Here is a 22,816-nt window from a genome sequence, read left to right as displayed (position 1 = left end):
GTGGGGGAATATTGTCCCACGGCACTAGAGCAGAGTAGTGACAATGTCCTCCTGCCCCAGGCCCTGGCCCTCCTCACCCTCCCTCTCTGCTGTCCTCCGCAGCTCTTTCCGGTCTCCCTGGTCTCCTTTCACACGTCCCCTCTGAAACAACCACCCCTGCCTCCGAGTGTCCGCCCCACTGTGCCTTCTGCCAGGCTACATACCCTCGGACTTGTGCAGGGCTGGCTCGTTCTTGCACTGCGGCACGAAATCTTAACGTTGCCTCAGCACAGCCTTGTCAGACCCTCCCCTGGTGGAGCTCAGGACCCAGTTGTCGCACCTTGAATTTTTCTATGGAGTCCTTGCTCATGTCATTCCCATTTTTGTTTCATGTTCTTTCCATCTTCCTGGCTAGACCTTGAACTCCTAGAGGGAAGACGTGGCTGCCTTACTAGCACTGGCACTATGTGAATGCTCAGATGCTCATTCCCAGTGGCTGACTGAGGAGGTAAAGGGATCCCACCCACCATTTAGCAGCTCAGTCATTGTAGCCTAATTTACCTGGGTCATTTTTCAATACTTATTTTATCGTATATCTGTTCAGTCCACTCTAGTCGTCATTTGGGGCGTGAAATCACACTCCAAGATCAAGAGTCTCATGCCCCACTGACTGAAACAGCCAATTTTCATGGAACTAGACTGATTTCTAAGTTATCTTGCGGGTTAACATTTCGTACGTGTATTAGGTTATGCTGAATTACCAGAGAACGCGCCACATTTCAAAAAGCATGTCCCCACAGATTTCCTCACCTGACGTTGCTGGGTGTGTGTTTAGATTGGAGACTAAAGTCCTTCATGTGGTCATTGAGGAACCCAGAGTTCCTCCATTTTGTCCCTTCTCCCTCCCAAGGATATCAGGTAGTTGCACAACCAGCAGCACAAGGGGCGATAAAGGGGAAAGAGGACAAGGAAATGCACATGGGAGCATGTTATCAGCCTGGTCTAGAGTGCCTAAAATATCCACCTTTTCACTCATTCCTTGTTTTAAAGGCAAGGATTTTTAAGTAGTGATCTGTGAGCACCTATGTCCCACAAACCATAGAAAATGCATCCCTAGATATGTACCACAAAACATACGAAGGTAATTCTGAAAGGGCGGGCATATGCTGGCAAACTCCATCTTGTTCTGTGTCCTTCACCTTGACCACACCTCCTCCCCTTGAGCCACCCCCTCCCCCACCTGCCTAATAGAACTTGGACCCTTCCCCAGCTAATTGGCTGAGGCCATAGCCATTACCTCACCAACTGCCCCTAGGGGAGTTGGTGCTCCCCTTGAGCCACCCCCTCCCCCACCTGCCTGACAGAACTCTGACCCTTCCCCAGCCAATCGGCTGAGGCCATAGCCATTACCTCACCAACTGCCCCTAGGCCCCAATAAAACCTTTCTGCTTTGGAAACATGCTCTCCCTGGTATCTCACCGCTGCGTTTGTGCAGGTAGGGGATTGAGCTCGAGCTAGCTCAAATAAAGGCTCCGTTGCTTACATCGGACTCGGCTCCCTGGCAGTATTTGGGGATCACGAATTCTGGGCATAACATTTGGAGGCTCGTCCGAGATCCCCATAACCCCCGAGGGACCCCCGTCCCACAGCAGTAGAGCAGTGACAACGTCCTCCTGTTCCCGTCTCCTGATTTGTTCATTTTGGCCACTCTGACTGGCGTGACGTGATAGCTGAGTGTGGTTTTGATTTGTATTTCCCTGATGGGGAGCGACGTTGAGCATCTTTTCATGTGCCTGTTGGCCATCCGGATGTCTTCTTTAGAGAAGTGTCTATTCATGTTTTCTGCCCACTTCTTCAGTGGATTGTTTGTTTTTCAGGTGTGGAGTTTGGGGAGCTCTTTATAGATTTTGGATACTAGCCCTTTGTCCGATATGTCATTTGCAAATATCTTTTCCCAATCCATTGGTTGCCTTTGAGTTTTGTTGGTTGTGTCCTTTACTGTGCAGAAGCTTTTTATCTTCATGAGGTCCCAATAGTTCATTTTTCCTTTTAATTCCCTCGCCTGTGGGGATGTCTGATCGGAGATCCTAACGTGTTCAGCCATTTCCCACCTCAAATTCTCGTGTGAATGCCAACATCCTTCTTCGGACTCTGGGCACCCAGGTCTCACTCTTGCCACAAGTCACTGACGGCTTGGGGGTTTGGTCTGCATTCTTGACCCCAAGCTTCCTGATGTCCATGGTGCTGTGTCTGACTCTGTGTCCCTCCTGTGTTCTAACTCAGGGTACGAACTTCTCACCCATGCGCGACATGAGAACTGTGTGGAGTGGACCATCGAAGGAGGCTGGATGCTACTGGAGCAGCGAGGGGAGCACCTGGTACCTGCTTCCTTGGTAGAGACCCCTCCTACCTCTTCACATTCTTGAGAACATACAGAGCTTTTGCTACCACCCCGAAGGTCCTGGACATACTGTTTATGAGGTGAGCACCTGCCCTTCACAGCCCAGTGTGATTCAGCCCCTGAAAGCTCTGAGTCTCAGGAAAGTCACCAAATGTCCTGGAGTCTCACTTTGTTCCTCTGATCCGGGTGGAAACACTCCAGGTCCTCAGTGGGGGCACTGAAGGGAAAGTCACCCTGGCCTGTGGAAAGCTCTGCTGGCAGGGCTGCGTCGCTGCTGGGTCATCTTTGTCCTCTTCCCCATGATCAACTTTCTGCCTCATCCCTCACCGTCGCCAGGTGTTGAGTTGGGCTGTTTTCCCATTGGAAAAGGATATTGGAGGCTCTATCCGTGTGTCTGAGTCCTGGCTCAAACCAGTCAAGGATGCCCAGGATGAGCAGGATGCCCAGACCCACAGCAATATGTGTGATGGAGCTGACTGGGGCCCTATCATACTTCAAACACGCAGCAAGCCCTACTAGGTTCAGGCACTTCTGTAGGAGCTGACTGGGATCCAATGGACAGAGCTGACAGTACCCTCCCCTCCAGAGCTGCATTCTAGTCAGCAGTCAGTGACTCTGGATAGGACAAGATGTAGCATCCACAGGACAGCTCGTATGATGTCCTTCTGGCCTCCTCCAGACCCAGGGAACAGGAGAAAATGTGAGTAGGCTGAGCTCATGCTGGATGGCCTTCCTTCTAAAAGAGGTCAGTGCTGAGACTGTGCGTGGGAGGGGCCGCAGGACCCAGCATCCCACACGTCTGAGAGTCCTGTGAGAGGGCAAAGTTCTGAGGGCTTCTCCCTGGAAGCAAGGAAAGGGGTCCTGTCCTGTCTGGTAGAGGATGGGCTTTGGGCACAGGGAGGCAGCAGAGGGCGCCAGAGGACCGCGTCAGCCCCTTAGAGAGTCCAACCCCATCTGTTCCCACTCACAGCCTTGCCTCCACCCCCATCAGGGGACCCAGAATAACGGTTTTGGGGAGCATCACGCTCACCACCTTGGGGAACATCCAAAGTGTGTGCTTAGCAAGGGTACAGGGGACACAGTGAGGGCTCAAGGAGCACATATCACCCACACTATGGGAGACCAATGTCAGTGGGAGGACACCCACATGTGCACTGAGGGCATGAGGCAGCACAGAGGCACAGGTCGTCACGTTGAAGGCATCAGGAGGGTCCCAGCAAGCCCAGGTAAGAGACAGAGTCCCCTTGTCCCGTATTTGCGCAGATTTTCATGGAGCGCTAGGGTATGCAGTGAAGGCACTGACTCACCCCGACACCACCACTCCACTCACGCACGGACTTGATTTCCGGTGGAAGGTTGGCTCGGGACACAGTGAGGAGTCTGGCTGGCTTCCCCAAGAAGGACAGAGACAACCACATCATTGGTTAAGGGGTTCCCGTCAAACAGAATCTTGACGGTCCCTCTTCAGTGACCAGGTCTCTCGTAGGCGGGACTGCCAAATCACAGGTGGACAACGTATAGGACCACCCTCTGGACATCCAGGAGCAGGAGGCATAGAGGCCAGGTCCCACAGGCCTGTCCTGAGACATCAGTGGGAAGAACACCCCATGGTGATTATTCTGGCTACTTTTGTATCCCCAGGGCCATCTCCTCCATCCTGGGCACCTGGCTGGATCACTACCCCGAGGACTTTTTCCAGCCTCCAGACTTCACCAGCTTGAAGCTGCTGCGGGCGTATGTAAGGATCCGTCCACATGCCGGGCTCCGAGCTGCAGCGCCGCGCCCGCCTTCTCTACTCATGGCGGAAACACCATGAGCCCAATGAGCTAGAGTCTCAGGGCGAGGAGGACTCTGGGTGGGAGATGTGGGCATGTGGAGGGGACGGGGTATGCCACAGAGAACGTGTTTCCTGAGACTGCAGATGGGCCAGGCGTAGGGACTAGTCTCAGATCACTGTTCCATTAGCCTGCCGTCTGGGAGATTTCCTCCTGGTGGGTTCTTTGACTCAGATGACAATGTCTGCGGGAGAGGTTTCCTGCCATGGAATGGCAATCACGGTGATGACACTTTCTATTCTTGAAGCTTTGGCAGTAGCTCTAGAGCCACATCCACACGTCCCTCGGGAGCGAGCCCCCGCTATCCCTGTGGTGCCCACTGAAGCCTCGCAGCCCAGGCAGCCTGAAGCCACCAGTTCTCCTGGAGCTCAGCGCGTACGAGAATCGGAGACCCTCACTACAGCGTCCCCACCAGGGCAGGAGGTACTCCCAGCTCTGGCTGACAGACAGGAGCTGGAAGAGCCACCTGCCCCTTTGGTGGCCCCAGAGCATGAGCAGCCCTCAGCCCCAGCCGGTGGGGTCACGGAAGGGCTGGAGCAACCACCTGCTGCAGCTGAGCAACCAGCCTCAGCTCCCCAACAGCGGCTCATGTCGGCTGCAGACCCAAAGGATGAATTCCCTGACCTTGTCATGGCGTTCTTTGTCATTTTAGTGGTGGGTATAGAGGTATTTACTGTCCTTATGTATTATTGGTTTATACATAAAACATTAAGTTCCAAACAATTTACTCTGATCTTTTGAAATTACAACTTCAAGTGTCAATACGTACATTCGCAGCATTTTACACCCGTGACCACTATGTACTCCTAGAACATTTCCATCACAGAGACACGTGGACTACTAATCACCCACGGCTCATTCCCTCACCCCAGTCTCTGCAACCAGCGATCTCGGTTTCTGCTGCTTTAGCTCCTCTGGGACTTCCATGTACATGACAGGAGACTGATTAATAATTGCTTAAATATTCAATGACACTAATATTTTTTATGACAGAGGAATAGTCCTCAAAGAACAAAGATTAGGTGAAGCCCCCACTTGAAATATCTTTATTATCTGGCATGGGGACCCTCTGACGTTTGACACCAGAGCAGAAGCCAGAAGAGAAATGTCTGGACCAGAGCGAATACCTTGAAAATCTTTCATTTTCCTGGACAGGCCATGGTGATATTGGTGTAACGTGCATATTATAAAAATACCCAAATGAAACCATCAATATGCCATGTATGCTAATCTATTAGGCAATAAAGTATAAAGTTCTGAAAGGTTTCCTACAGGTGACATGTATTCAGTAAAAGGAAGATTTAAAGAATGAGGACAGGCACCAAGGTGGCTCACTGGGCGAGTTTCCAAGTCGAATTTGGCTCAGGTCATGATCTCATGGTTCTTGAGATCAAGTCCCAAGTCAGGCTCTGCAATGACAGCTTGAAGCCCTGGTCAGGATTCCCCTTCTTGCTCTTTCCAAATAAATAAATAGGAAACAACAAATACATACGGGAAAAAAAACGTATATTCTTTGAAGAAATAATGTCCCCCAACTCATGGTGTCATCTTCACAGTCCTTTGGCTTTGAGTGCAGCAGGTGTCTGTGTTTGTGTTCACGAGTGGTGTGACAGGTTGGGCATCCATCTAGGACTATGGTCTTGTACTATGGGATGTCCCCACAGTGGACAGGCACAGTCCTGTCCCCTTCTGCATTCTCAGGGGCCACACATCATCCTTTACTCTGCGTCTCCAGAAGCTGAATGACTGGGCCAATTCCAATATTTTGTCTGTCATCACTGTACACAAGGGTACATGTGTACCGAAACTTTCCCTTTCTGCAGGCGTGTACACCTAGCACAACTCTGGGGACATAATTTATAGGCATTTTTCGGGCGCTGCCTCCAGTTTCCAATATCTATAGACTCTTTATTCCGTTGGGGTCTTATGTGAAAAGCAGGGACCCCTGGGACTGATGGATCCCTGAAGAATCAGGGGGACAAGCCAGCACTGTGGCCATCAGGGTACCTAGGGGTGATCCATGGGCCAGGAAGAAACCACACTCCCTCATTCTGACCTCCTGCACAGCATCCCTGCCCCATGCCCTGGAACACACTCATCCAGGCCCCATCCCATGACAAACCCCAGCTGCCTGTGCACCTCCTGTTCCATAGCTCTGCTTCTCAGTAGAGCAGCCAGTCCCTGCTTTCAGGCCAGGGGAGGATGCAGGCTGGACCACTGCTGTCTGCTTGCTGGCCCTCCTTCCAGGCTGGGTCGCTTACTCTCAGGAAAGTACCTCTACGTGCAGGTCAGGTCAATGAGTTAAAGACCATGACTTGAATGTGTTCATCCTGATGACTGAGTGGCAACAGCAAGAACCACTTGAACTTCGGCAAGGAAGAGAGTCCTTTACACAGCACATCAGGAGCTCAAGGAGACTGCGGGATGGAGACTCAGTCAGGCTTTGAAACCGAGTCAAGTTCCTCCACCCTTCAGGCTCCTCTAGCAGTGACGCCCTGCACCTGCAGCCCCATCTTTGGGGAGCAGTGTCCTTGTCATGAGCAGCCGCACAGCACCCACTGGTGACCACAAGACACACAGGAATACTGCAGGGCTCCCTGATCTCCCAGCAAAGAAAGTGCCATTCCAACCGACACATCCTTAGAGGATTCCAGGCAGATCAGACACAACTGTAAAATCCAATGTTTTTTAGGTGCCTTTCAGGAAGTCTATGAAAAATATAGGTCTCTTCCCAACTGCAGTATTCTGAGATGAATTCACTGAGCGGTGGAGACAGGCACTGGGTTCTAGGACAGAAAAAAGAGACAAGGTGGCTACCTCCAAAGATGCACAGGGCATATTGTGGGATTGTGTTGGGAAGCATATATTTATGTCACAGCTCTCTGGTTCTGGTTTAAAGAAAAAATATATCCAAACAAACCTTATTTGTGGACTTGTTGGATTATATCACCCACAAAACATTTCAGAAAATTGGCACACTCTCACTCCATATGTCTGCTTACTCTCATCTAAATTTGGTCGCATCATCCTATGTTCCCAGGTACTTTTTCACTTATTGGGGGTGCATGATACGCTCTAGAGGGACCAAAGTGACTCGACAACATTACTGGTAGACCTAATAAATGATTGCAGTCATGTTAAGATATGTATGTCGATGTACATAATGTGCTTCATTTCTATACATGATCACGAAGTATCAGAGAGAGAGAAATTAAGAAAATAATTTAAAATCACTCCAAAAGAAGAAAATACTTAAGAGTAAATTAAGCCTACAGGCACCTGGGTGGCATACTCATTGAAGCATCTGACTTTGGCTCAGGTCATGATCTCATGATTTGTGTTCTGAGCCTTGTGTTGGGCTCTGTGCTGACAACTCAGAGTCTGGAGCCTGCTTCAGATTCTATGTCTCCCTTTCTCTCAGCTCATCCCCACTCATATGCTCCCCCCCGCCCCGTCTCTCTATCTCTCTGAATGTGTGTGTATGTGTGTGTGTTTCCATGTATCTCTCTCTGTCAAGAATAAACATAGAAATGTTAAAAAAGAAAAAAATGAATTTAACCAAGAGGGAGAGAGACGTCTTTACTGAAAACCAGAAATCAGTGGAGAAAGAATTTGGACAGAAATAAGCGGAAAGACTTTCTATGCTAGTGGATCCCAAGAATTAAGATTGTCAAAATGTCCACGCTACTTAAAGCCATCTACACATTCCCTAGGTGCAATCCTTATCAAAGTTGAAGCACGTTACCACAAATAGAATTATCCTTCAATGTGGACAGAACCACACAAGTCTCTGAATACCAAAGTCATTTTGAGAAGGAAGAACACAGCTGGAAGCATCATGCTTTCTGATTTGAAACAAGATCTCAAAGCTACAATAACCCAAAGCAGTACACTATTGGGGTAAAAGCAGACACACAAGTCATTGGAACAGAACTGAAGGCCCAGGGAGAAACTCACACATATGTAACCAATTAATTCACAACAAAAGAACCAAGAACATAACCTGAGGCAAAGGCAGTCTCCTCAATAGGTGGTGCCCAGAATCACTGGGCACAGAAAAACAACAGGTGCAGAAAAACAACTTGACACCTATTTAACATCACACACAGAAACGAAGTTAAAATGTATTACAGACTTGAGACCTGAAACCACAAAAGACCTGGATAAGACCTTGGACAGGAGTTGTGGGAAATCGCACAACGATGTCCTGAGTTGGGAGATTATAGGGAACGCTTTGCCGAGCAGATCACTGCTCTCTGGCCTTCCTGCAAACAGCCAGCAGCAGCTCACTTACCTAGTTGGTGTGTATCTGGGGGGCAGGCGAGACTTGGCTGATCTAGTGCGTGTGTATCTAGGGGTTGGGTTCTGCATGGGCTCACCAAGTCCTTGGACCGTGTTGTCGCGTGGAATATTTTATCCTGTCTCGATGTGGTTTGCACCATGTCTTCAATACGTTCTTTCTAGCATGTGGCCCGCTGGCGTGTTGCACATCGTTTGTAGGCTTAATGACTACGGGAGCCTGAGAGCAGCTCGCAGAGACGTCCCTTAAACTCCCTCTCACCTCTCTTGACTTGCATGGAGTCTGAAGCAATCCTTTCTGCTCTCCTTGGCTTTGCTGGGCAAAGCCAAAATGCCAATCCCAAGAGAATGTTTGGATCTTAGAATTGACTTGAGTTTTGGGATTTGACACCAGAAGCCAAAGCTACAAAGGAAACCTAAACAAGTGGGACTACATGAAACTAAAAAAACCAGTTCTGCACAGCAACAATATCTTCCACAGAATGGAACGGTAACATAGTGAATGGGAGAAAATACTTGCAAACTACATACGTGGTCAAGGGTGAAAACACAAAAGATACCAAGAACTCCTACAGCGCCACAATGCAAAACCAAAGAGCAATGATGGACCTGGCAGAGTCCTGAAGAGGCATTCTTCCAATGAAGACATACAGATGGCCACCACATACATGAAGAGAAGTTCCATGTCACTCCACATTAGGGAAATGAAAGTCCAAAGCCAAAGAGATATCACCTGAAACCTGTCTGAATGGTCTTATCAAAAAGACAAGAAAACACAAGCGTCGGGTACAATGTGGAAGAAAGCGAATCATTGGGCCCTGTTGGTGGCATTGGAACTTGGTGCAGAGGCAGTCGCAAACAATGTAAAGTTTCCTCACACAATTCAGAGGAGAACATCCATATCATCCAGCAACTTCCCTCAAGTACCCCCCTACGTACTACTCAGAACACATGAAATCACTAACTCCCCAAAATACCTCACACCTGTTATTATGCCACAGTGTTTTATAATAGCCTGGAGGGCATTATGCCAAGTGAAAGAACTCACACAGAGAAAAACACATACAGAATACTCGCACATATATGGGGAATCTGAAAAAAAAACTATGAAAACAAAAAACAAAAATCCTCAAAACATAATGAAACAAGCCCATCAATACATAAAGACGATTGCAAAGGTGGGGGGGCAGGAAGGAGGGAAATAGGGTAAAGGTCAAAAGACATCACCGAATATAAAAAGACCATGTCACCAGGGAAAGGGAGAGTAAAGGTGACTCAATATCTCAAATTCTAGTTTCCTCTATTTCAGAGACCTTAGTTCAGTCCATTCCATTCACTAGACCTACGTGAATAGTAACGAAGTATCAGTACTTGGCAGTTTTTGCAAGATGAGTTCTTTACTTAGGATTTCGTATCCAAAAGGACAGAGTCCTTAGATTACTACGTAACTTAGATTTTCCATTATTTTTATGATTTCTTGAAGTACCATCATGTCACAAAACACTCCTTAGATCTAAGTGGATACTTTCATTACTCTAAACATATGTACATACCACTAAAACAGTACTATAAAGGTAAGGTACATTGTCCATCACACAAAAGTGATTTTTTTCCCCGTGTTGTAGCACGTGTTTGGTGACGAAAAGGTTTCAGGTATGTAGCTCATGTACCAAATTCCATGGAAGGGTTACGCAGAATATAGTAATCATGGTAATCAAGAAAATAATGATTTTCAAGATAATCATAATATCCTTAATTGCTGATAGAGACAACTCACCCCCAGGGACAAAACAGATGATTAGTAGCTGCAGCTGCTGAAAGTGACCTACACCACACCGTCTTACTGAAAACATAAAGTACCAGTCAGATTGATATGTAAGTTTGGGAAAGCCTCAGTTCTCAGACTTTTGCTTTCGGTGAGGTCACGGTGCTGCCTTCAGGAAGTTTTCATCCTTTGTAACAGGATTGGAACACTCTACTGAAATGTGAATTTCCTATGCAACAAAACAGTGTCTTTGGAGACAACTGGGACCCTGCCGTGGTCCAGACTAAATACAGGACACGGCACTGCAGACACTTACACACATGCACAAACACAAACCCCAACAACCTGACAGAGGTGGAACCCATGCAATGAAAGAGCGTTTGCTCAAGACCTCATTTCCAAAGGAGGCTGAGAGAGGAGCACGGCCTGCTCAAATACACATGCACTGGTTTCTAGGGAACCGGTGGGCTCAGAGACTCTTCTGCCTCGAGCTACCTGGGGAGTCCCGGAGGAGATGTAATTCTTAAGGTCAGAAACTCTTGAAACACGGAACGAATTCAAGACAGGAGGTGCTCTATGGAAACATGAAGCACCACGCCCCACGGATATGAAGAACAAAACCCACAAGTCGTCCTGGAACAAGGAGCTTTCCCATCCACCTTCCTCGCGAGAGTGCGAAGAAGACGTTCCCACTCAACATTTCCCAAAAAGATGACTTTGAACTATCCAAAACACCCAGTTCTCTTCAGCATACATCTCCAAGTAGGAAGGTGTCTGGACCACCCTCTAAAAGAAAGAAGCGCCACTTATTCCTGGTCCATTTGCTCAGAGTGCATTGATTGAACGCAAATTGCCTTCAGAAATGAAGAACTCAACAGGTAGTTACACTACCCCTACTTCAGATTCCACACCCCAGAGTCAAATTGACTTCCAAGATACATGGAGTATCATTTGGCCTTTAGCCAAAAGCAGGGTGGGGTTTCCCTCCCCCCCCCCCCATCAGAGGGTGCAACTTTGCCACCAGGGGCGGGGCAGGGCGGGGAAGGGCAGTGGGTGTGGAAGAGGAGGGAGGAGGCCTGTGTTCACCTGCTGCTTCCATATCAATTGCTTCAACAAGTGCCCTGGCTGGCCTCCAGCAACTCAGGCCCACCACCCTGACTCTCCCTGGAATGTTTCTCTGGAATCTCAGGTCCCTTGTGCTTCATTTTCACAGGCAGGAATGTTTCGTCCTGCTCATGACTGCGACGTCCCTGGCCCTGCCTTGACATTTTCCCACAACCGCAGGTCCACGCTTTCCTTCATTCGTTCGTTAGTTCGTTCTTTCGTTCGTTCCTTCCCACCTCCACCCTCCAGCCACCAACCCAGTCAGACCTCCAAGGGCACTCAGGGCGCCCCCCCCCCACCCCGACCTGCGCCATCCCCACCGCTGGAGCCTAACCCCCTACTCGATCTGGGGCCCTCCTCCTCCAGGGAACCAGGGTCCAACCCAGAAAGGTCACTCCTGAGTCCTCCAGACTGCAGCTGCAAAGGAGCCCAGGAAGAAGCCTGGAGCAAGAGGGGGGGGGTGTGGTCATGGAAGGGGAAGACAGAGAGGGGCAGGGGGCAAGGCCACATGGGACCTTGTCACTAGGATCCCTACCTTGGCAGCACCGCGACTGAGGCAGGTCCTGGAGGGAGGCTGAGGGTCTCAGCTCCTCCACCTTTAGGCTTCTCCCAGATGGTCTTTCGGGGGCCCCGGGGGGTGGGGGCATCGAATTGCGCTCTTCCCCTGCCAGTGCTGGCACTCCACCAGCGCAGCCAAAGACCGAGTTGCCCGGGGAGCGCGTCCCGCTGGCTCCAGGAACAGCAGGAGCAGCAGGGCTGGAGGCTCATGGCTCCCAATCTTCTCCACGCGGGCCCTCCAGCGCTCCCGCGAGCGCTCCTGCGAGCACTACCGCTACCCCTACCGCCAATGCCATGGCTACTGGGTCGCAGGCGCCAGGCAGCAGCATGTCCCCGGTCGGGGGCTGAGGTGGGCGTCAGCCCCTGGCTGGCCCAGACACTTGGGGGCTTGGGGCGGCAGGCGCTCCCGCAGACCTACTTGGGCCCAGGATCCAAGCCCCCCATCCCCCCACCCCCACCCCGCAGGGGGCACAGCGCTGGGCGCCAGGGTCTGCAACACCACATTTAGCAGGAAGCTGAAACAATGTGGGGGAGTGGGAACATGTTTTTCTGACATATGTTTCAAGAAACACCACCTGAGGGAACCAGAGACCCTAGAGGTTCCAGGTCAATTTCAATATTAAGTCATTTTAAGAGCAAAGTAATCAACAGAAAATACAATTCATTTGTTTGACTACTTTAAAATGCACTCTAGAGGTTACCACACATCCCTGCATCCAGGAAGGAAAAGGGCACAATGTTGATGGTAAGGGATGAGAGAGGCTGGTTTCAGGGTGAGGAGGTGGGCTTGGGCCCCACTTCAAGGTACTCCACCCTAGGACTTCTTTCCCAAGAGGGAGGTGACAGGTGTTGTTTTGTTCAGAACTGAGGGAAAGAGCCTATCAGGAAGTGGGGCTGTGAATAAGGGATTCAAATGTGGGACAGGTTTGTGGCGACAGAGGAATTCAAAGTGTGGGCTTATAGGCAGGCTCCATTCACACATGGGAACGGGTATAATACAAGCAATTCTCCAGTTTTCATGTTTGTGGGCCTCGTTGTGTGATTCCCAGGGAAGGTATCCTTTAACAGCGATCAAGGTCAAAATAACCCTGCAAAACCTCAAAGCATGGGCTCTATTACTCCCGTGAGGACATACTGTACATCTGATAGGTTTTTTAAAATGACAAAAAAGGTTCATTCCAATCATAAAAATAAGAAAAACAAAAAAACTCCCTGTTCCCATATGTCTAAATTCATATAGCCTTCCATATACTAAAATCTTAAGATTAAGTCTGTAACTTTCTGCAATGTCTTTCTTCATGAGTATTCCTTACCCTTTACACATATGTATGCATATTTATATACCCTTACACCAGGTGATCCTTCAGTGGAGCAGAGGTTTTTTGTGAAAATTGTGTATCCCGAGCAGCTCTTCTAACTGGAGCTCAGATAAAACCCATTTTCTTTTCATTGTTTTCCCCAATTTGTTCATTTAGTGTCGACATTTCTTGGCATAGTGGGCAGGATATCACAGAAACTTGCCTGAGAACAAGCACCTGGAGGTCCTTGGGAACTCAGCGCTTGGTACCAGCACAGGCTCTTTGTGCCCCCTCTGACTTCTCAGCATCTGAAAGTGTATCCATGAGTTCTGCTGACATCTGGAACTCCCCAGTTTCGGTTGGTGGTCCTGACTTTTATTCCAGGTGTTAAGTGTTACTGTTAATGTTCTCTAGGTGGGAATACCATAGAGGTGTTGGCCTGGATGGGTTGGTTGTTTGAATTTGACTTCATAGTGATTGCAATTTTCTGGCTAGAATTATGAGAGACTAAGGCATTCCTCTCCAATAAAAGAGAAGGACTTGTTTCTTCCAGCTGAATGTCACCTTTTGGTGGCTGAAAGCCTAGTGCAAATGTCTGAGGATATTCCTTGAGATGTGTATCAGTCCTAGAGGAACTTCCTATTCCATAATGTAATTAGTGATTGGCTCATCCAGAGACACACACGCCCGGATTGATCTTCCAGTGCTCTGAGCCCCCTCAACGGTTTGACCCCTCTCTGGGAGAACCTGACACCCATGAGAGTCTATTGTGGCCATTTGTAAGAGACACTCACAGGCAGCACCCTCCCAACCCACTATACTTACCATTTTTGATTTTGCTCAAGCTTTCTTCTAAAACTGAAACTAAATGAATGGGGAATTGTGCTTTCAAAGCCAAACGGCTTCTGGAAAAGCAACCACCACCCACAGGAATTCCACAGGATATAGATACAATGTATATGGAACCTCTCTTTGGAAGTGCTTACTTAACTGGGAAAACTAACCAAGAATAACTTGGGTCACAGATGACTCAGACCTGCTCCTGTTGACATGTGGAAATGAGTTTTCTTCTACACAGAGTTAGAGAAACCCAGCTCTAACACTAAGCAACCAGAGACTAGGAAGCCATGTAGTTCTGTCAGTGAAACCCCTGACTTCTTGAGAGGAGCCGATGCTCACAGAAGCAGACTGGGCTTCACTTGCTGTGCTGGTGGCTGCAGCATTTGGCATCTTTGGACAAAACTGGTCGTATTCTAGTCGGAAACTGGAAAATAGCTAATTCATACATCCCTAAATTGACATGCTATCTTGCCACTTGATTTGCTTTAATAACGGGGAGATCATTGGAAGTTGGATCTTTCATGTTCACTTCACAAATATCAGTGAAACAAAGGCTAGATTTTGTTTGCATCTGGATTGTGTATATGTGCCCATATGTGTTACAAGTGTGACCGAAATTTTTTCTACCTCTGGATAGTATTCCAAAAAATAATTTATAGATGAGCTCTACTTAATTGGCTTAAAATCAAGCAGTTGTGGAGGAAGACTGTGCTTTCTAAAACTCAGAAAAATAAAAACTAAACAAAGTGTTTTTCAAGTTCTCCCGATCTGGGATGAAATCACCTACATTCAGGCTTTGTTGTGACTCCATCATAAAGATGCCTGGTGGGGAGGATTTCAATTTATGGTCCAGAAAGATAAGGATGGGTGAAAATCTACGACACGGGACACCCTTGCCAATCGTCAGAATAATGAGAAAAAGAAGAAGGAAGGCAAGCCGACACTGGAAATACTCCATCCACCTCCTCAAGCACGAGCACCAGCTGTCCAACCCATTTCCTGCTCCTCTGCCTCCACCAGAGGGCTCAAAACCAAGTAGAGAAAAAGACATGTTTTGCAGGAGGAAGAGACAGGAGTCAGTGACAGCGGAATGTTAGTCCAAACTTGGAACCTGCTTCTGGCCTTGCTGGTGGCATCCCTACCAGCACCCCTCTGCCCCCGCCTTCCCCTCCTCTAGTTCCTGCACGACCGGCAAGGCTTCCACTGTCACAGTGGACTCCATCCTCCGCATTTCTGCCACTATCAGATCTTGCTTCTCCTCCCCTCACTGTTGAGGAGCAAAAGTACCCCAGGCTGTTGGGTCGCAGCCTTACGAGCTTCAGAGTGGAGCATCTACCAAAGCAACATGAAAAGGCTCCAGGCCTGGTTTGGGGTTAAATTGCCCACTTGAGATTTCCCCATGGGAGCCCCAGGTAAAATTGCCAGTGTGGAACAAAGTGATTAACTTTCAGGGGGTGCAGGTGCCACATATTCCATACTGAACATTGTTCTTTCAAGGAAGAGAGATACGTCTTCCTGAGTTATCAGTGTCAAATGTGATATGGATAATCCACTTTTATTCTACCTGAATTTATTAGTTAATTTCATGTTGTAATTATTGCTCTCTGTCAGCAAGGATTCCTGAAAGTGCTGACTGATTTTGCCTATTTTATGAAGTATTCGCTGGTTTCATAAAGTTTTGTAAATTGAGTTAAAGTCACTAGATGTCTAAGTCTTTTCCAAAGAAGCTAAAACGCTAAGCCATTCATTGCTAAACAGAGGTTTATCATTTGTTGGCTTCTTATTATAGAAATGTAAAGGTAAATATGGGTGTATTGGAAACATGTTTCATTCATTATGAAAGAGTTGTACTATGAAAGAACATGTTCTAAAAATTACAAAATATTCATGAATTTGCTAACCTAAAGAATTCTCCTGTGGTAATTCACAACTGGTTACTACTTAGTTTTCATCAGATAAATGGAATCGAAACTACTGAATATTGTAAGGAACAATCTTTTCTTTTTTGTTTTTGTTTATTTATTTTTGAGAGAGAGAGAGAGAGAGAGAGAGAGAGAGAGAATCGCAAGCAGGCTCTGTACTGTCAGTGCAGAGCCTGACCTGGGGCCTAAACTCACAAATCATGAGGTCATGACCTGAGCCAAAACCAAGCATTGGATGCTTATTGAACTGAGGCACCAGGGCACCCTGAAGGAAAGAATCTTGTATGTAAGAAATTAGGAGACATGTATAAAAGGAATGAGAAGTGAGAATACATTTTTCTGGAAAGAAAAGAATGTAATTTTGCCAGGAAACAAGACAGATTATTTGGAAAGGGAAAAACTTAGGACCAAATCTCAATGAAAGAGAAAGTTGTAGAAGCATGTGAAGGCAAATTTTCGAAAAAAATTATGTATGGACAGGACTGGCCAACCTGACTTCAAGCTATATTACACAGCTGTAGGTCATCAAGACAGTATGGTCCTGGCATAAAAACAGGCACATAGATCAGTGGAACAGAATACAAAACCCAGAAATGGATCTGGATCCACAACTCTATGGTCTTCTAATCTTCAACAAAGCAGGGAAGAATGTCCAATGGGAAAAGGACCATCCCTTCAACAAATGGTGTTGGGAAAACTGGACAGCAACATGCAGAAGAAGGCAACTGGACTACTTCCTTACAGCGTACACAAAAAGAAATCCAGACTGGATGCAAGACCTAAATGTGAGACAGGAAACCATCAAAATCCTAGAGGAGAACACAGGCAGCAAAATCTTTGACTTTGGCCATAGCAACTTCTTACCACACACATCACTATAAGCAAGGGAAACAAAGCCAAAAATGAACTATTGGGAATTCCTCGAGATAAAACATAAAACAACACCACCACCACCACCAAAACAACAACAACAACAGACAAAAACAAAACAAAAATTCCTGTGCAGTGAAGGAAACCATCAACAAAAGTAAAAGACAGCCTATGGAATGGGAGAAGATATTTGGAAATGGCATATCCAATAAAGGTTATTATCCAGAATACATAAAGAAGTTATACAACTCGATGCCCCCAAAACAAAGAATCCAGTTAACAAATGGGTAGAAGAGGCATGCTGGGTAGCACAGTTCTGTGTCCAACTCTTGATTTCAGCTCAGGGCATGATCTCATGGTTTTGTGGGATCGAGCCCCTCATCCGGTTCTGTGCCGACATCATGGAGCTTGCTTAGGATTCTCTCTTTCCCTCTTTCTCTGTCTCTCCTCTATGTGCGCACGCGCTCACACACACACACACATACACACACACACACACACACGCACACACTCTGTCTCTCTGCCTGTCTCACAATAAATTAATAAATCTTTTACAAATGAAATAGGAAGAAGATATGAATAGACATTTTTGCAAAGAAGACAGCCAGATGGCTCAAAGACACATGAAAAGATGTTCAACATCACTCATCATCAGGGAAATACCAATCAAAACCATGATGCGATCCCACCTCACCCTTGTCAGAATGGTTAACATTAACAACCCAAGACACAATAGGTGTTGGTAAGGATTCAGGGAAAGGGGAAGCGTCTTGTATTGATGGTGGGAATGCAAACTGGTGCAACCACTCTGGAAAACTGTATGGAGGTGCCTGAAAAAGTTGAAAATAGAACGACCCTATGATCCGGCAATTACACTCCTAGTTAGTTACCCAAGCAAGCAGCAGAGGCCCAGCCTGCATCCTCCCCTGACCTGAAAACAGGGAATGGCTGCTCTACTTAGAAGCTGAGCTATGGAACAGGAGGTGCACAAGGGTCTGGGGTGTGTCACGGGATGGGGTCTGGATGAGTGTGTTCCAGGACATGGGGCAGGGGTGCTGTGCAGGAGGTCAGAATGAGGGGAGTGTGGGCTCTTCCCTGCCCCCTGGGTCACTCCCAGGTACCCCGATGACCTCAGTGCTGGCTTGTCCTCTGAAGTCCTCAGGTATCCACTCAGTCCCAGGGGTCGCTCCCTTCCCAAAGAAGGCCCTAACGTCTTAAAGAGTCTGTAGATATTAGGAACTGCAGGCTACACCTGAAAAATGTGTACAAATTATGTCCCCAAAATTGTGCTAGGTGTGCCATTCTAAAGAAATAGAGATTAATGGTACACATGTACCCTTCGGTACAAGTATGAGAGTCAAAATATTGGAATTGGCCCAATTATTCAACTTGTAGAGACACAGAGTAAATGATGATGTGTGACCACTGAGGATGCAGAAGGGGACAGGACTTGAGCCTGTCCATTATGGGGACATCAGGTACTAAAGAGCATACTCATGAAACCCTCCCCGCCCAACCTGTCACACAACTGATACACACACACACACACACACACACACACACAAACACACACAATTTGCTGCACTCAAAGTAAAAGGACTGGAAGGAGGGACCCCATGTCTAATGGCAAATATTTCTTGACAAGGGTATATCATTTTATTCATATGTATTTGTATTTATTTTTTTTCTAGTTCTTAATTTTCAGAGAGACAGAGAGAGAGAGAGAGAGAGAAAATCCTGAGGAGGGCTTCGTGCTGTCATTGTAGAGCCTGACTTGGGGCTTGATCCCATGAACCATGAGATCATGACCTGAGACAAAATCAAGTCAAGACACTCAACCAATTGTGCCACCTTGGCGCCTGTCCTTATTATTCAGATTTTTATTTTATTTAAGAAATAACATCCGTATAAAACCTATATCAGTAGTAAATGAGAAGATTTCATATTTGAATTTGATATTTGTTTAATATGCACCTTAGACTAATTTAAAGATTGGCCTCACCAGGAAAATGAAAGGTCTTCAAGGTATCACTCTGCTCCAGACATTTCTCTTGTGGCTTTTAGCTATCAAGTCAAACTTCTAAATGGGATCCCTATCCCAGATAATGAAGATATTTCAAGTAGGAGGCTTCCATAATCTTTGTTCTTTGGGGAATATTCCTCTGTCCTAAAAATATTAGTTTGATTGAATATTTAACCAATTATTAATCACTCTCATGTTATGTAGCCAGACACAATAAGCCATGGTGTGTGATTGCACACACCTGAAAACCCCAGAGGAGCTAAAGCAGCAGAAACCGAGGTCAGTGGTTGCAGAGACCGGGGTGAGGGTTGAGCCATGGCTGATGGGTAGTATACATGTGTCTGTGATGGAAATATTCTAGGAGAACATAGTGGTCATGGTTGTATAATTCTGTGAATACATGTAATGGCACTTCAATGTGTACTTTCAAAGGATCAGAGTAAAATTATTTTGAAGTTAATTTATGTTTTACTTATAAAACAATACATAAGGACAGTAAATATCTCTATACAAACCACAAAAATGACAAAGAACGCAATGACAAGGTCAGGGAATTCATCCTTTGGGGCTGCAGCAGACATGAGCCGCTGTTGGGGAGCTGAGGCTGGTTGCTCAGCTGCAGCAGGTGGTTCCTCCAGCCCTTCCGTGACCCCACCAGCTGGGGCTGAGGGCTGCTCATGCTCTGGGGCCACCAAAGGGGCAGGTGGCTCTTCCAGATCCTGTCTGTCAGCCAGAGCTGGGAGTACCTCCTGCCCTGGTGGGGACACTGTAGTGAGGGTCTCCGATTCTCATACGTGCTGAGCTCCAGGAGAACTGGTGGCTTCAGGCAGCCTGGGCTGCGAGGCTGCAGTGGGCACCACAGGGATAGCGGGGTCTCGCTCCCGAGGGACGTGTGGATGTGGCTCTAGAGCTGCTGCCAAAGCTTCAAGAATAGAAAATGTCATCACCGTGATTGCCATTCCATGGCAGGAAACCTCTCCCGCAGACATTGTCATCTGAGTCAAAGAACCCACCAGGAGGAAATCTCCCAGATGGCAGGCTAATGGAACAGTGATCTGAGACTAGTCCCTACTCCTGGCCCACCTGCAGTCTCAGTAAACATGCTCTCTGTGGCATATCCCGTCCCCTCCACATGCCCACATCTCCCACCCAGAGTCCTCCTCACCCAGAGACTCTGGCTCATTGGGCTCACACTTTCTCCGCCATGAGTAGAGAAGGCGGGCGCGGCGCTGCAGCTCAGAGCCCGGCATGTGGACCCCTACATATTCCTGCAGTGCCTTCAGGCTGATGAAATCTGGGGGCTGGAAAAAGTACTCAGGGTAGTAGTCCAGCCAGGTGCCCAGGATGGAGGAGATGGCCCTGGGGATACAAAAGTAGCCAGAACAATCAGGACGGGGTGTTCCTCCCACACTGATGTCTCAGGACAGGCCTGTGGGAACTGGCCTCTATGCCTCCTGCTCCTGGATGTCCAGAGACTGTTCCTACACCTTGCCCACCTGTGATTTAGGAGTCCTGCTTGAGATAGTTTAGTCACTGAAGAGGGACTGACCAAAGTCTTTTTGACTGGGACCCCTTAAACAATGATGTGGCAAAGTCTGTCCATCTTGGGGAAGCCAGCCAGACTCCTCCGTGTGTCCCCCTGCCCACCTCCCACCAGAATTCAAGTCCGTGCGTGAGTGGAGGGGTGGTGTCGGGGTGAGTCAGTGCCTTCACTGCATACCCTAGCGCTCCATGAAAATCTGCGCAAATACGGGACAAGGGGACTCTGTCTCTTACCTGGGCTTGCTGGGACCCTCCTGATGCCTTCAACGTGACGACCTGTGCCTCTGTGCTGCCTCATGCCCTCAGTGCACATGTGGGTGTCCTCCCACTGACATTGGTCTCCCATAGTGTGGGTGATATGTGCTCCTTGAGCCCTCACTGTGTCTCCTGTACCCTTGCTAAGCACGCACTGTGGACGTTCCCCAAGGTGGTGAGCGTGATGCTCCCCAAAACCGTTATTCTGGGTCCCCTGATGGGGGTGGAGGCAAGGCTGTGGTTGGGAAGGGATGGGGTTGGACTCTCTAAGGAGCTGATGCTGTCCTCTGGCGCCCTCTGCTGTCTCCCTGTGCCCACAGCCCATCCTCTACCAGACAGGACAGGACCCCTTTCCTTGCTTCCAAGAGAAAGCCCTCAGAACTTTGCCCTCTCACAGGACTCTCAGACGTGTGGGATGCTGGGTCCTGCAGCCCCTCCCACGCACGGTCTCAGCACTGCCCTCTTGGAGAAGGAAGGCCGTCCAGCATGAGCTCAGCCTACTCACATTTTCTCCTGCTCCCGGGGTCCGCCATCCTCCTCAGCCTCTGAATGCAAGCATCCGTATCTGGAGGAGGCCAGAAGGACATCATATGAGCTGTCCTGTGGATGCTACGTCTTGTCCCATCCAGAGTCACTGACTGCTGACTAGAATGGAGCTCTGGAGGGGAGGGTACTGTCTGCTCTGTGCATTGGATCCCAGTCAGCTCCTACAGAAGTGCCTTCACCTAGTGGGGCTTCCTGCATGTTTGAAGAATGATAGGGCCCCAGTCAGCTCCATCACACATATTGGTGTGGGTCTGGGCCTCCTGCTCATCCTGGGCATCCTTGACTGGTTTGAGCCAGGACTCAGACACACGGATAGAGCCTCCAATCTCCTTTTCCAATGGGAAAACAGCCCAACTCAACACCTGGCGACGGTGAGGGATGAGGCAGAAACTTGATCATGGGGAAGAGGACAAAGATGACCCAGCAGAGACGCAGCCCTGCCAGCAGAGCTTTCCACAGGCCAGGGTGACTTTCCCTTCAGTGCCCCCACCGAGAACTTGGAGTTTTTCTACCCCGATCAGAGGAACAAAGTGAGACTCAAGGAGTTGGTGACTTTCCCTAGACTCAAAACCTCAAGGACTGAATCACACTGGGCTGTGAAGGGCAGGGTGCTCACCTCATAAACAACACTTCCAGGACCTGCTGGGTGGTAGTAAAAGTTGGGTACGTGCCCAAGAAGGTGGAGACATACGTGGGGTCTCTCCCCAAGAAGGTGGGCACGAGGTGCTCCACTCGCTGCTTCAGCAGGCCTGCATGGATGGTCCACCCCACACAGTTCTCATTCTCATTCCCGGGTGTGACCTTTGTACCCTGAAGTAGAACACAGGAAGGACATAGAATCAGACACAGCACTATGGCCAACAGAAGGGTTGGAGTCCAGAATGCAGACCAAATCCCCAGACCCCAGTGACTTGTGGCAAGCCTGAGACCTGGGTGCCCAGAGTAGGAAAAAGGATCCTGGCATTCACACGAGAATTTGAGGTGGGAAATGACTGAACACATTAGGATCTCAGGTCAGATTGTTAGATGAGTATGGACAGCAGCTCCCTGCATTAACAGCAGTGTCCCTGTGATTTCTAACAGCACAGTCCATTCTGGGGATCCGAAGACAGGGACTTTACCTGGCAGAGGTTGGATCAGGATAATAGGACATGTAGGATGTTCAGTGCAGCACTGTGACATGGCAAGAGAAGGGAATCCTGTCACAATCCCACATTTGTGAAGGGCTGAATGGGTGAGGAGGTGAGTGGTCTCATTTCCAGAATGTTGTCTAGGTGGTAAGGCCCTTGCTCCTGATCTGGAGGGGCCCCAGGGGCGTGTTCCTTGGCAACCAAAGTGCAGAACAGCAGACATAATGCCATGAGCCCCATATCCCTGTGGCTAAAAATCCCCCTGCTCATCGTGATCATGTGCCAGACTTGGAGAAGGTGTGGAAGGATGGTCAGGCCAACAGGGACACCTGGGAAGAGGAGTTTGGAAAATATGCAAACATCCTCTTTGTTCCCGTGGAGGGAACAAAGTGGTGGCCAAATGATCATACTAATGAAGCACAGTGTCTTCCTGGCCTCGAGGAGATGGA

The 22,816-nt window shown here is 48.3% G+C and overlaps 1 protein-coding gene and 1 long non-coding RNA gene across 2 annotated transcripts; one reads left to right on the top strand and one right to left on the bottom strand.

Annotated features, from left to right (window-relative positions):
- Positions 1-1,363: 1,363 nt before the first annotated feature.
- On the top strand, positions 1,364-4,938 carry LOC125929793 (uncharacterized). The gene is made up of 3 exons (XR_007459969.1): positions 1,364-1,474; positions 2,263-2,460; positions 4,022-4,938. It is a non-coding gene; the product is annotated as an uncharacterized LOC125929793 (long non-coding RNA).
- A 14,467-nt stretch (positions 4,939-19,405) lies between these two features.
- LOC125930400 (ral guanine nucleotide dissociation stimulator-like) lies at positions 19,406-22,607 on the bottom strand. The gene is made up of 5 exons (XM_049642264.1): positions 22,452-22,607; positions 21,854-22,194; positions 21,197-21,256; positions 20,087-20,253; positions 19,406-19,816 (listed from the first exon to the last, which is right to left on the bottom strand). The coding sequence occupies exons 1-5, from the start codon at positions 22,605-22,607 to the stop codon at positions 19,683-19,685; spliced, it is 858 nt and encodes a 285-aa protein (XP_049498221.1). The 3' UTR covers positions 19,406-19,682.
- Between the last annotated feature and the right edge of the window lie 209 nt (positions 22,608-22,816).

The sequence above is a fragment of the Panthera uncia genome, chromosome A2 (assembly GCF_023721935.1).
Source record: "Panthera uncia isolate 11264 chromosome A2, Puncia_PCG_1.0, whole genome shotgun sequence".
NCBI classification, from domain to species: domain Eukaryota; kingdom Metazoa; phylum Chordata; class Mammalia; order Carnivora; family Felidae; genus Panthera; species Panthera uncia.
Note: the sequence above shows the minus strand (reverse complement) of the source record. Positions and strands in the feature narration are given on the sequence as shown.

Coding starts and splice junctions, on each gene's coding strand:
- LOC125930400 (XM_049642264.1), bottom strand. CDS start 22,607: ATGGGGCTCATGGCATTATGTCTGCTGTTCTGCACTTTGGTTGCCAAG. Junction 21,257..21,853: donor CTGGAAGTGTTGTTTATGAG/GTGAGCACCCTG, acceptor GGCCTCCTCCAG/ATACGGATGCTTGCATTCAG. Junction 20,254..21,196: donor CCCCGGGAGCAGGAGAAAAT/GTGAGTAGGCTG, acceptor TTGTATCCCCAG/GGCCATCTCCTCCATCCTGG.